Source organism: Arachis hypogaea, chromosome 16 (assembly GCF_003086295.3).
Source record: "Arachis hypogaea cultivar Tifrunner chromosome 16, arahy.Tifrunner.gnm2.J5K5, whole genome shotgun sequence".
In the NCBI taxonomy this organism is placed as follows: domain Eukaryota; kingdom Viridiplantae; phylum Streptophyta; class Magnoliopsida; order Fabales; family Fabaceae; genus Arachis; species Arachis hypogaea.
In genome coordinates, this window is record NC_092051.1 from 129,022,400 (window position 1) to 129,036,090 (window position 13,691).

The 13,691-nt window shown below is 32.8% G+C and overlaps 2 protein-coding genes across 2 annotated transcripts; one reads left to right on the plus strand and one right to left on the minus strand.

Moving 5' to 3' along the window:
• Nucleotides 1-3,297: 3,297 nt before the first annotated feature.
• On the minus strand, nucleotides 3,298-4,463 carry LOC112757517 (probable protein phosphatase 2C 59). The gene is made up of 5 exons (XM_025806089.1): nucleotides 4,376-4,463; nucleotides 4,189-4,254; nucleotides 4,025-4,088; nucleotides 3,542-3,602; nucleotides 3,298-3,456 (listed from the first exon to the last, which is right to left on the minus strand). The coding sequence occupies exons 1-5, from the start codon at nucleotides 4,461-4,463 to the stop codon at nucleotides 3,298-3,300; spliced, it is 438 nt and encodes a 145-aa protein (XP_025661874.1).
• Nucleotides 4,464-6,547: 2,084 nt separating this feature from the next.
• LOC112754970 (chalcone synthase) lies at nucleotides 6,548-10,738 on the plus strand. The gene is made up of 3 exons (XM_025802814.3): nucleotides 6,548-7,049; nucleotides 8,153-8,910; nucleotides 10,192-10,738. Exons 1-3 carry the CDS (start codon nucleotides 6,872-6,874, stop codon nucleotides 10,435-10,437), a joined length of 1,182 nt encoding a protein of 393 aa, XP_025658599.1. The 5' UTR covers nucleotides 6,548-6,871; the 3' UTR covers nucleotides 10,438-10,738.
• The last annotated feature ends 2,953 nt before the right edge of the window (nucleotides 10,739-13,691 follow it).

Here is a 13,691-nt window from a genome sequence, read left to right on the forward strand (position 1 = left end):
AGGTAATTACTATTTAGTTGATGTTGGTTACACAAATGGTCCGGGTTTTCTAGCACCATATAGAGGAACTCGATATCATGTTAGAGAGTGGGCCCAAGGAGCACGTGCACCGCGCAATTACCAAGAATATTTTAATAAGGTTCATTCTTCCGCCAGGAATATCATTGAGCGATGCTTTGGTTTGCTGAAGAAGAGGTGGTCCATCTTAAGAAGCCCTAGCTTTTACCCTATAAAGACACAATCTCAGATAATTATTGCTTGTTGTTTGCTTCAAAATTTCATTCGAAAGAGTATGGGTATGGATCCGGAGGAGGAAGGTAGCATATTGGATGAATTTATGCTTGATGGAGATGAAGCACAAGATGGAATGATTGATGTGGTTGAAAACACGAACGAGTGGTCTCACTGGCGTGACAACATAGCAACTGAGATGTATGAAGAGTGGCGTACACGTCATATGGAGTAGTGTTGTATTTGCAGCGTAATGAACATTGTTATCAATTGAGTATTGTTGTAATGGCACAATTTTAATTTGTATCACTTGTTGAGACGAGAAATATTGTAATGGCACCTCTTTGTTTGTAATGCAAACTAACTATTCGTGGTTCAGTTTTACATATTTGTACTTGCTTATGGCGTGAATTGTAGGCTGTGGATAAATTGTAGTCATTTGTGTTATTGTTTGCTATTTTATTATTTTTAGTTACATTATGTTAATTGATTTTAAGATTCTTAATTCATATACACAGAAATGATTGTTGCACAAGGTTGATTATCTTAATTTGTGTAGGTAAAAATGGAGAACAAACGCATGTGGAGTGATGAAGAGACTAATGCTTTTGTTGGCTTCATGGAGGAGTTTGTGGTGGATGGTCAGAGGGCCGACTGTGGGCAGTTCAAACCAGGAACATTCGAGAAACTGGCTCTGAAGATGCTGGAGGCCTTCCCCAGTTGTACCTTGACTGCGAAGCACTGCAAGAATAAACACAAGCAGTTGAAGGAGAAGTATCAGTACGCCGCTGACATGCTTGGATGCAGTGGGTTCGGGTGGAATAATGAGAAACAATGTGTCGAGGTTGATTTGAAAGACGTCCTTGATGCATGGTTGAAGGTGAGTGTGATTCATGCTTGGTAAAATAGAATGGTGGATTTGTGCTTGCTTCTTTTCTAAATTAGTTTTGGTTTCTAATTTTTTTTGTGTTGTTCTAATAATTTTGTTCTTCGTTGTTTTGATGGTTGAAGATTTAAATTAACTTTACGTAATATGATTTACGGTGTTTTGGATTTAAAGATTAGCCACTCAGTAGCAGCCTCAGCAGAGGAGAAAGACTCATTGAAATTTAATGTTGCTTACGAATTTTGGTCTCTTATATGATGCATACTTCTGTCACTAATTTGCTATATCATTTTGAGTATAAAATAGGTTTCTGTTTGTTTTGCCTGTAACAATAGTATTAACATGGCAGCTCAGTTTGAGTTAATTATATTTTTTTTTCTGCTGCGTTTGGAATTTTGGATCATAAGATCATCTCTCTATTGCCACCATAGTTGAGGTAATCATATTTTTTTCTGATGCTGTTATCATCTCCACATGGACTCCCTAAAATGCTCTCTTAGATCATAAGGGCATTTCTAAACTTGGTAAATCTCTTTGGAATTGCATGCCTTAAGCATTTTTCTCAGCCGGGGCAATGAGAAAATTGTTTAGTTTTATTTCTTTAGGATCACAAGACTTTTCTGAATCCCAGTAGTTTTTAGTTCACAGTGAATAGTTAGAACAATTAACATGTGGTTGAAAAATGAAATGAAAATTATCAATAGACCTTTGTGTTCGCTTTGTTGTTGCTGAATTTATTATATTTAAATAAAAGACATTTATATTTAAATGTAACTAGTTGTATAGCATGAACCTCATTAATGTTTGTTAAATCGGGTTTATATTTTCCGAGGCACATCCAACGAAGTTCTACATTCCTGGCAAGCCATTTCCTCTTTTCCACCGGCTAGAGGGTATATTTGGCAGGGATAGAGCCACAGGATCAGCAGCAGTTAGTGGCTTCGATGCGGAGGAACAGGTTAACGAAGAGACGGAAGACACTACAATTGGATTTGATGACTCCGAGATGTCTCCACAACCAGATTTTGACGGAGGCCCAGCAATGCAAGGACAAGCATCACATTCTGAAGCCGGTGCGAGTGCAGGAAGCACAAGGCGATATGGGAGGAAGAGAAAGCAAGCTGACGTTTTGGAGAGGATGGCTGACCATATCCAGCAATCTTCGGCTGACCAAAGGAAGAATGCCCAACTAATTGCTGATGTCATTGTTGGTGTGAATGAGAAGTTTAAGGTTGGGGAGAAGCTCGCACAGCTTGGGTTCGGTGATGACGAGGTGGTGAGAGCAATTTTGAAGTTTGCTGAGAGTCCTAATGTGTATGCACACTTCTGGGATTTGACAGATTCACAGATGATTGGCCTTGTGCGTTCCATTATATGAAGTTAAGTGTTGGTTAAGGGTATTAAGTTTTTTACTATAGTGTTTTAGTATTTTGTGAGATGGTTATATTTTTAAGATGGTTTAAGTTACAAACTTATGCTTGGTATACATTTGGATAGATACTTTGGTAATGCCTTTATTTTGCTAATGCCTTTATTTTGGTATGTATTGAAAATTTTGATATTTTTTTGTTATCAACTGTCCCATTCTGATAAACTATCAATATGCTTTTGAAGTAGTAGATTTGTGTTTATGAGTCTTATAGAAATTTTGGTGAAACGATACTATTTATACTGGTTTTATTGAAGTATGTACATGAAGAAGTGGAAAAAGATGCACATAGTTGCTAAATTCAGAACACAAATAACATATTCTATTAAACAGATCTTAGATTAAACAAGAATTCATAGCTGTCTTGATATCCCTTTTGAGCAATAGTGACCATATATTGTTGTACATCAAACACTTTTGTTACAATCCTCACTACAACATAAGACATCATATATATATGCTTGCACACATGAAGGGAAACAACAATAAACAAGTACTTTTTACACAACAATCTCTCCTAGCTACAAATACGAACCAATTGTGGAAGTAAGAAATTCTGAAATAAAATATAGCTATGCTAGAGGACCATAGTAGGTGAGTCTTCAAATTAATTTTTCTAATTCTTGCATGGCACACAGCTAAAATGGAATATGCCTATGATCAAAATATAATAGAACACATTTTGCCATTTGTCACATCTCCACTGCACCAACTACCAACTATGCACTACCCTTTGTGTCCAAGAGACGCTTTAGCCGGAGCTAGTACCAGAAGCAGCACCTTGGTTCGTCAAGAAACGAACCACAACACAAGTAGTGTTGTCGGAACTACCTCTCTGATATGCTTCTTGCATCAACTTCTTTGCCGCCTTCTCTGCATCATCTATTTTCTTTATTATTGCAACAGCTTCCTGGATCATGGGTTTGAATTCTTGGTGTTATATCAAAGTCTTTATCAGATACAATTGTGTTACTTGAACATGGTGGTTTAAACACCCATTTGAGACAAATTGAAAAAAATAAAAAACTGGTAGAGAGAGCTATCAACTTTTTCTTCCTGCAATATCACAAATAAATTAGTAACCAGAATATAGAGAGGCAAACAGGGGTTAAGGTTTAAAAGCCAGGTAGCGATGATAAAGACCAGTCGGGAGACAAATTTTTTATGCAGAGATCTGTATTACACGATTCTTATTGTTACTAGCACTTTTCCTTAAAGAACTATAAAAATGTTTGCATATTTACATTGATTGAAGGATTCACAACACTCTTTTCAGAAACATCAAATCTTGTTCGAATCAGAATTTTCTTTATTCAATTAACTGGCAGGATGCTTTTCGATGTGAACCGTATATATATATATATATATATTACACTAAGTTATGGACTGTATATGGATACGAACAGAGATAAAACTATGAATATAAGAAATACTGGAATTCGAAGCACACCTAGATTTCTGGATCAGCAACAACATACTGTTTCAGAAGTCTATCACCGAAAGCATGAGAAACGGCAAGAACGCCACCAACTCTCCAGGTTCCTGTAAGTGAAGTTTTCAAAGATATAAACAATATGAATCTATAAATCAATTCATGAATGCTAACTATAATAAGACCTTACTAGCCCACATAACAAGCCACCAGCATTTTCAATCCTTTGTCTCTCGTCCGTTTGCTCCGGCTTGTGATCTCGAGAAACAGCAATGGCTAAAGGGGGAAAATGAGAGAAATAAAATAAGTAAAATATTTTAATTAATCATTTAATATAGCAACGTTGGAGTGATTCTCTCTTGCACAAAAAATTACGACGAGCAAATGAAGAGCATACAGGGGTCGCAGACGGCAGCAACGTTACAAACCATGGAGAGCAACTGGCGCCACGAAGATGAACTGGTGGAGAATTGGAGAGGGGTCATCATCGTTCGGACCCGTGGAGGTGCTACCGGCGGCGGGTCAGAATCTGGGATTCTTTCACGGGAGAGGAAAGGAGAGAAGGTAGAGGAGAGGAGAAAGGGGGTTAGGGTTACATGCTGAGTAAAATGAAATTTGATTTGGGGGTAGGGTTGTTAGTTAAATTTAAGGGTATTTTCGTCATTTTTAATATTTAGTCTCTAGTTTTATTTTAAACCAAACAGGATACTGAGACATAACTCAGTCCTGTATATTTTCACACCAAACACAATACTAGTACTTATTTTTATTTCTGTCTCTTGATCTCTGTCTCTCTGTCTCTGTCTCTTGGTCTCTGTCTCGCAAACAAACGCTACCTAAATGATTTATTATGATTTACAAGAGTAGTGTAACTTTTTTAGAATTGGTATTTGTAATCAATCTTAATTACAATAAAAATTCTACCATTGTTATTGGGGTAGAGTCTGAACGTAGGTCACATTGTACTTTGTAGCCGAACCAGAATATATCGAAGCATCACTCTTCTTCTTCTTTGCAATTTCTGTTCTGCTATAGATGAGACAAAAATAATAAGTCTCCTAAAATCATAATTCTACACAATTTATTTATTCAAATCTAAAAGTGATTTCTTGCTTTAACTCTCTTCTCAATTCACTTGAGAACTTTCAATTTCTAAAATGTTCTTGTAATTGAAATGTATCTTTTCATGTCTTATATCTTTTTAATTTATATTTATGACTTTAAAAAAAAATTATGTAACACTTAAAAAATATTTGAGTAAACATTAGATAAAGGGTACAAAAATTTTAAAATTATATCTATTGTTATTGATTATTAAAATTTAATTTGAGATATATAAAGCTAATACTTTTATATTATTAATAAGTATTTTTTTTTTAATGATATATGTTAGAAAAATTGTAATAAAAATAAAAAGATAAGCAAAATACGAATAGTAGCCTAGTAAAATAACATGGTTAAGGCGCTTAGTTCGTTTATTTATAACCAAGTGTTGATTTTTTTTTTTTTATAAATAATATTAAAAATAGACAATTTTAAAACTTCAACTCAACTGCAATTCTATCTATTTAGGTGATTATAAATTAGACAAAAATTAATCTATATATCCAAAAAAAATCCAAACTCCTTTTTTAGCGAATGATTAGCCAATAATAATTATTTCCTTTCTAAAAAATTTTTCTTTACATTCCCTTGGTTTCACTTTTATTTTTCTATATTGAGTCACTAGGTTGAATTCTTTAAAAATGATCCAAATTATATTATATATTATTGTGAATTCTGTAATTTAATAGTGACATTTTATATAAAATATCAGTAATATTTTATCTTTACATAATTAAAAAACTACTCATAATACATCATTGACGTTTTGCTTTTTAAAAAATAAAAGAAAAAATTATAATACAATATGTTATTATCAAATTATGCTGCGAGAATAGCAATGTAAATTCAAACATCAAAATGACCAAATATTCTTGTATTTTATACAAAAATTAACCATATATAAAATATTTAAAGTCTTTTCTCATTTATTATTTTATTAGTTAATTGAAACAAAGCTGGTTCTCTAACAAAATTTATATCTAAAGTGATATTTTTATTGTTTTTTTTAAAAGAAAGATATTTATTAAAAATACTATATAATTAATAAAATTTATTATTTTTTAATAAATATATTCTTTTATTAAAATTTTAATTTTAAAGCATAAATTTTAATAATATGAAAATAAAACATTAACCCAACATATTAGTTAATATTAATGAAAAAATATTAGGCTCTTAACATTTTTTTGTTAATATTAATAAACTGTCCAATCATCTCCAAACAAAGTACAATTACCACACCATCAAGAGATCTTAAATTCCTGACTAGGTACAGTGCTGGTGGTTTCTTCTCTACTTATAGTGTAAAGTACAAACCGACTATAAAAGAAGAATATGCAAGAATCTTTGGCTTTTTGGGCATAATGTGGCCTCACATCTACCACCGGTTAACCAGCCTAACTTCGTTCGACGTGGACACTCATCTGCCCGTTCATCCAACCTACCAACATGATGATCTACTTAGTTTACTAACAACCCTTGCTTATAAAAACCAGCACGCAATTTCAGTGACTTCCAACTCCCAATCCCAACTTCCCTTTACTACAAAAAAAAAAAAAGGAAGATATTTATTTATCGAATCATCAAAATACACACTACTAGATTCGCTTTGTTCACATTTCGAAACTCTTGTGCGCCATCATACCTCACCAGATCACTTCTTTTATTCCCTCCTTGTCTTAATTCACCTATATATAATAATAGCATAACAACCTGTGAGTGTAATTAGCCAGTTATTTTAATTTGTCTTCTTTGGTTGATATATCATATCCTTAGCAACAGATTAAAAATGGTGAGTGTGGAAGAGATCCGCAACGCTGCGCGTGCGAATGGGCCAGCAACGGTGTTGGCCATTGGCACCGCCACACCTTCCAACTGTGTGTACCAAGACACGTACCCTGACTACTATTTTCGAATCACCAATAGCGAGCACATGACTGATCTTAAAGAGAAGTTCAAGCGAATGTGTACGTCCAATCCTTCCTTCTTCTTCATCTCATCACTTTTTCTCTTCTCATAATAACGAACACTCAACTGCATGCTACAAATCTTAGTTTGCATGCCACATAATTATAACGGTGAAAACTTAGGTGTAGTCGACTTCACGTGATACGATTTTTAGTTATCAATTTTACCTAATGTCGACGTGATACAGTTATCAATTTCACCTAATGTCGACTGAACTTGAATTTTCATCTATTATAATACCTTTTACCCACACAACGAGTGGTGGTCTATTTCCTTGTGGGCCTGAGTATGAGAGTCCTAGGATGGAAGAAATTCCGATTAGAAATAAGTTGAAAACTAGCCTACAAATTTTTTTACCAGTGGAGAATAGTTAGTATTTAATTATTTTTAAATAATTTTATATAAAAATAATATTAATGTAATTGTAGGTGAATTTTTACTGAAAAATAATTAAGTAGACAAAATATTCTTAATAATGATATATAAATAGTTTAAATATTTTATATATTTTGTCTATTTCTCTCTTATTTATCATTTTAATTGATATTTTATATTAAATTTAATATTAAATTTTTAATTATATCCTTGATCTATAAAAATGTTAAAAATCATCTTTAAATTACTCTTAGTTCTAATTTTATTAAAATAATTATGTATTTTATTAAAATATAAATAAAAAATAATAAAAAATTAAATTTTGTTAATAAATGTTTCAATATATATGACGGCACGGGAGTGGATCCTACCGTTAGAAAAAAACGGGGTGGAAATTCAGATGAAGTCGACTTCACGTGAAGTTGATACCTGATAGTCGTTAGATGATTTAAGTGATTGGACTAAATTTTCAGAAGTCGACTTCACCTGAGTTTTCACAAAAAAACTGAATGGTATCCAGTGTTCAATCTAATCATTTATTACTTTTTTTTTTTATTTATTTTTGGTCCCACTCATAAAATTAAAGGTGAGAGATGAGAGGATCATTTTCCAACTATTGTTATATATATATATATAAATTAGTTCTATACTTTGAACCAATAGGTTAGAAAACCCTAATACTTTTTGAAGCATTAATGAGGTGATGACGATTTTACTACTGTTGCAGGTGAGAAGTCCATGATCAGGAAGAGGTACATGCACCTAACAGAGGATTTCCTAAAGAAGAATCCCAGCATGTGTGAGTACATGGCGCCATCGTTGGACGCAAGACAGGACATAGTGGTGGTTGAAGTTCCAAAGCTCGGAAAAGAAGCGGCCACCAAAGCCATCAAGGACTGGGGCCAACCCAAATCCAAGATCACCCACCTCGTCTTCTGCACCACCTCCGGCGTCGACATGCCCGGTGCCGACTACCAGCTCACCAAGCTTCTCGGCCTCCGCTCCTCCGTCAAGCGCCTCATGATGTACCAGCAGGGCTGCTTCGCAGGAGGGACGGTCCTTCGACTCGCGAAGGATCTTGCGGAGAACAACAAGAACGCTCGCGTCCTTGTTGTCTGCTCTGAGATCACTGCCGTCACGTTCCGTGGTCCCTCGGACACGCACCTGGATTCCATGGTGGGCCAGGCGTTGTTCGGGGATGGAGCGGCAGCAGTGATCGTGGGAGCCGATCCCGACACCAAAGTGGAACGTCCGTTGTTCGAGATGGTGTCGGCGGGTCAGACGATCTTGCCGGACTCCGAAGGTGCCATCGATGGTCATCTGAGAGAGGTTGGACTAACGTTTCACCTGCTGAAGGATGTTCCGGGGATCATATCAAAGAATATTGAGAAGAGTTTGGTGGAGGCTTTTACTCCCATTGGGATCAGTGATTGGAACTCTATCTTCTGGATAGCGCACCCAGGTGGACCTGCTATATTAGACCAGGTAAATGTTACAGAAAGGTTTTCAAATAATGGATCTAAAATAAATATTAAAATGAGCCATTAATAAACTTAACTACTCATATAAAATATATATTAAAATATTAAAAATAAATTAAATAATATTATTAAAATTAATTATTAAAATATTAATATTTTTAAAACACTTAAAATTTTTCAACGATAAAACTTTTTGCATTTTTTTCTCGGGGTGGTTGGGTTATAGAAAAAAAAAAAAAAAGCTAAAGGTCAAAGAGTCAAGACAGTGACACTCCATATACTAGAAAACCACCACCACCCTATCTGGAAAGACCGAAAGAGAAGGTCATGCACTTGGAGATGGGGAATTCAACTGCTTAAGTTAAATGCACTTTTTGTTTTCTTCTAAGAACAAGCTACCATTTAGAGTGGTTTTTCTTTTTCTTAGAAAAATGTTAAGTGTGGAATAGATCTTTTAAATTATTTTTTTAATAAAGTTTCTAAAAAAGACAAATCATAGATAAAATTGAATATAGTTAAATTTTCATGTTTAAAAGTTATTATGAAAGAAGGGAGTAATAGATAAAGTCTAAAATATTTTTTTATTTTAAATATTTTTTAGTAATTAAAATTTAATATATATAATTGATTAAACTGTTATTTTTATTAAAATTAAATCAGATAAATTGATTTGGTCAAAAAAATTATAAACTAAATTTTAAAAAAAAATTAAATTAATATTTTTATAAAAAATAACTACAATACTCTTATTATATTTATTTTTAGAGTCCCCCTCCGAGTCCAAATATATATTTGATATATTTTTGTCAAACCGAAATGATCTTTAAAGGATCAATTTTTTTTTACCCTTTTTGAAGACTATTTTATCAAAAAAATTAAAATTTTTAGGCTACTAAGTAGTAGTTTATTCTTTTTAATTTATTTTCATTGAATTTTACATGAATATATTAAACAATCATGTAACAATATCCATAACAAAGAATGACAATATCAAGAGAGTCATACAGGTTAATAATTTTGTAGAAAAAATGAGAAGAAAAAAAAATCAACAGCAATTAATCAAATATGAAATATGTTCTCTCTTCTTTTTGTGAATGAGAGAAAGTGAAAATGAGATTATTATTTGTTACATATTAACTAAAAATTATGAAAGATAGTTTATGGGTTTTCATTTTATCCTCTAAATATGTTACTAAATAAAAAGATAATTTTATCTTAATTTGTACAAGTAATACTATTCTTAATTATTAATAAATTCGTAATAGAAGTATGGTTTATATTTCAGGTTGAAGCTAAGCTACAACTGAAGGAAGAGAAGCTGAAAGCCACTCGCCACGTGTTGGGAGAGTATGGAAACATGTCAAGTGCATGTGTGCTTTTCATTTTGGATGAGATGAGAAAGAGGTCAATTGAAGAAGGCAAGGCCACCACCGGAGAAGGCTTCGATTGGGGGGTCCTATTCGGGTTCGGACCGGGTCTTACGGTGGAGACGGTGGTGCTTCACAGTCTTCCCTTGGAAAATCTATCTTGATTGATTTATCAACAATAATGATGCCATCATGGAATTATATTTCTTTGTTTTCAATAATTAATTAATTAAGTTTTCAAATATATATAAATGGAAGCTAAGATGTTAGAGATTGGTGTCACAAATTAAGTATAGTTGGCGGAGATGCACGTATTGTTTTCATTGTCTCAGTTGATTGAGATGGATCGAGTCATAATATAATGTTGTTCATGGCGTGGGGGGAGTTCGTTGCATTTTCATGGTTGTGTGACACGTACTCTTCAATGGGTATATCATTGTAAGAAAGATTGAACTTGGTTACGTATTTGACGACCGTGTACTAAAAATATAAATTTTTTTATATATAAATAATTTTTTATAATAATCTAAAAACATGGTAAAAAAAGAGTTAAGTTTTTTCTAAAGGTATTGGATAAAAAGGATGGAACCCAAAAAGAACACTTTGAGAAGTTGAATTTCTCTTAAGTGAAAACTATATTGGTGGAAGTGGATTGGTTGGATTTGGAGTGTAAAGAGCGTCATCTAGTTGAAAGAAAACTGAACTAGATGTCCCTTAGAAAAGACTTAAAGTGACGGGAGATATTTTGGAAAAAGTAGTAAATCAAATGTCAGACTATAACCATTGGACAATAGATTTTCTTTTGATAATGGTTTTAGACTATAAAAAGGACCTCAAGCCACATCTGTAAGCAACCCTTTCATCTTTACCTTTACCTTTACCTTCACCTTCACCTTCACCTTCACCTTCACCTTCACCTTCACCTGAGAGCTTCTTTTCTGAAAACCTAAACATTCACCTTTACGTTCACCTTTTCTAGACCTTTCTTACTTCTGAAGTTGAGAAGCTAAAAAATCCATCTTTTTCTCTCCCTTTTCTCTCATCGTTCTTCATTTCATTCATCCCCTTCACGAGTGAAAACTGGCATTCGGCTGTTCCACCAGAATACTCGACAACCATTAACCAACCCATGTCCACTTTAAACAAAGCTCATTCATCCTCTTGTGACATTAGTGGAGGTCTCAATACTTGTTCTCCACCTCTATTTCTCATCGTTAGTTCTTGTATTGCTTATTCGCCATTAATAGAAGTGTTTTCCTCACAAGTATACTTACCCTAACTCTCTCATCTTAACCATTATTTTTCACTTAATCTATTTTTCACGAAACTCACCCGAATCACCTGGCGATTCCATTGGGGAGGAACACTTCGACATGATGGTTAGAGATCAAACGAGGTATAGAACCCCCTCACCGCCTCCATTCGTGAATCCGGAGAATATGGAGGAAGACGAGAACACTCCAGTTACTCGTAGGGAGTTGGCGCGTATTCTAAAAGGCAAGGGATTGTGAAGCTGAGTTGCAAGAGTTGGAAGAAAAAAGAGAAGTTGTGGGAAGCAAGATGGAATAATATCACCGGAGACTAGCATTAGCTTACGACAAGCACATTCGGCCCAGGGTGTTCCTAGAGAGAGATCTGGTACTAAAATCAGTAAACGCAGTAATAAAAAAGATGTCTTTGCCAAAATGGGCTCCCAAATGGGAGGGTCCTTACCTTGTTTCTGAAGTACACCCCAACGGATACTCCATCCTACTGGACCCGGATCATGGAACAACCACCGGCCCCATCAATTTCAAGTACGTTAAGAGGTATTATGCCTAATTTCAATTTTAGGAGTTAGAATTTCAATTGCAAAAGGCTTCTTTAACAAGAGCCAATGTTTATGTTATATTATTCTTCAAGCATCCTGCAATGCATGAAAAAAATTGCATTAGCAATCATACACTCAAAATATGTGAATGATGCATCTTAAGAAATTTGCAGTACAAAATAGTTCCAAAAAAGTGAAGTGTCCCACCCTCCAAGCTCCTAAAAAAGAGAGAGCATAAATAGGGCAAGAAAGTTATTGGTACTTTCTTTTTTTGGCCTAAAAAAAGGGGACAGTAGAAAAATAGCAGTAGATAATCCTGCTTTTCTTAAAACAATATCCTCCTGCAAAATAAATAAATAAATAAATAAATAAATAAAAAATAAATTAAATTATTTATTTTTAAATATCTATTTACGGTTACAAATGAACATTGTTCATCATTTTAATTCAATTTCTTTTTTTTTATTTGTGATTTCATTGGAAACATATACAAATGAGGATATAACATCCAAAGTTGTAAGGTGAAAGATCTTTATCAAAGAATCCCTATAGCTAATTCCAAAATTAGCAACCCAATATACATGGGGACTGAGAGGGGTTAAGACAAAAACAAAGAAAGAAGAAAAAGAGTTTTACCAAGTAAGAAGACAGAGTAAAAAGATAGAACGAAGTTAAATGTGGGAGTGTCCTTTGCCCTAAAAAAAATTCCCAATTGTTGAAGAAGACAGAGGGTGTGGATGGTGGTAGTGATAGTAGTGATGATACTGCGCTATGTAAAAAATGTCCTAGCAGAGATAATGACGAACACGCTCTCCCCTACCCTTCTAGGTGTTCTCTCTCCTTATGTGTCTCTCCAAATTCAGATACTAAAATTTAAAACGTGTCCAATTAAAAGGATAAAGAGTTTCTCTCCTTCTTTATTTCCTTAAAAAAAATAATATATATATTAAATTATTATATTAAATCAAATCATCCATCTTTCTCCATTTAATATATATATATATATATATATATATATATATATATATATATATATATATATTAAATAATAATAATAATAATAATAATAATAATAATAATAATAATAATAATAATAATAATAATATTATTATTATTATTATTATTATTATTATTATTATTATTATTATTATTATTATTATGTATATACACTACTTTTAAAAATAAATACATACATACATACAAATAAATTATGAATATATTTATTTATTAATCTTATTTATTTATTTTATTAATATTTAAAATATTTGCACAATAACATTCTTTTATTCATTTTTTATGAGTACATAATTATATTCAAATTATACAGACATATTTATATTTAAATATCATAATATTTACAAATATAAATATTATTATAACAAAAAAGTGAATAAAAGAGGAGAGATTTGATTCTTTAGAGTTATGATCTGTTTTTTTTTTCTTAAAAAAATGTTATGTTGATATTTTGTTAAAAATTTTTTTATAGCTCTTTTGAGTACAAAAAAATTCAATGCAACTTGAGAAAATACTTTGTACCCTCAAAGACTGCATGGGACTTATGATTGTGTATTAAAAATATAAATCTTTTTTATATATAAATAATTTTTA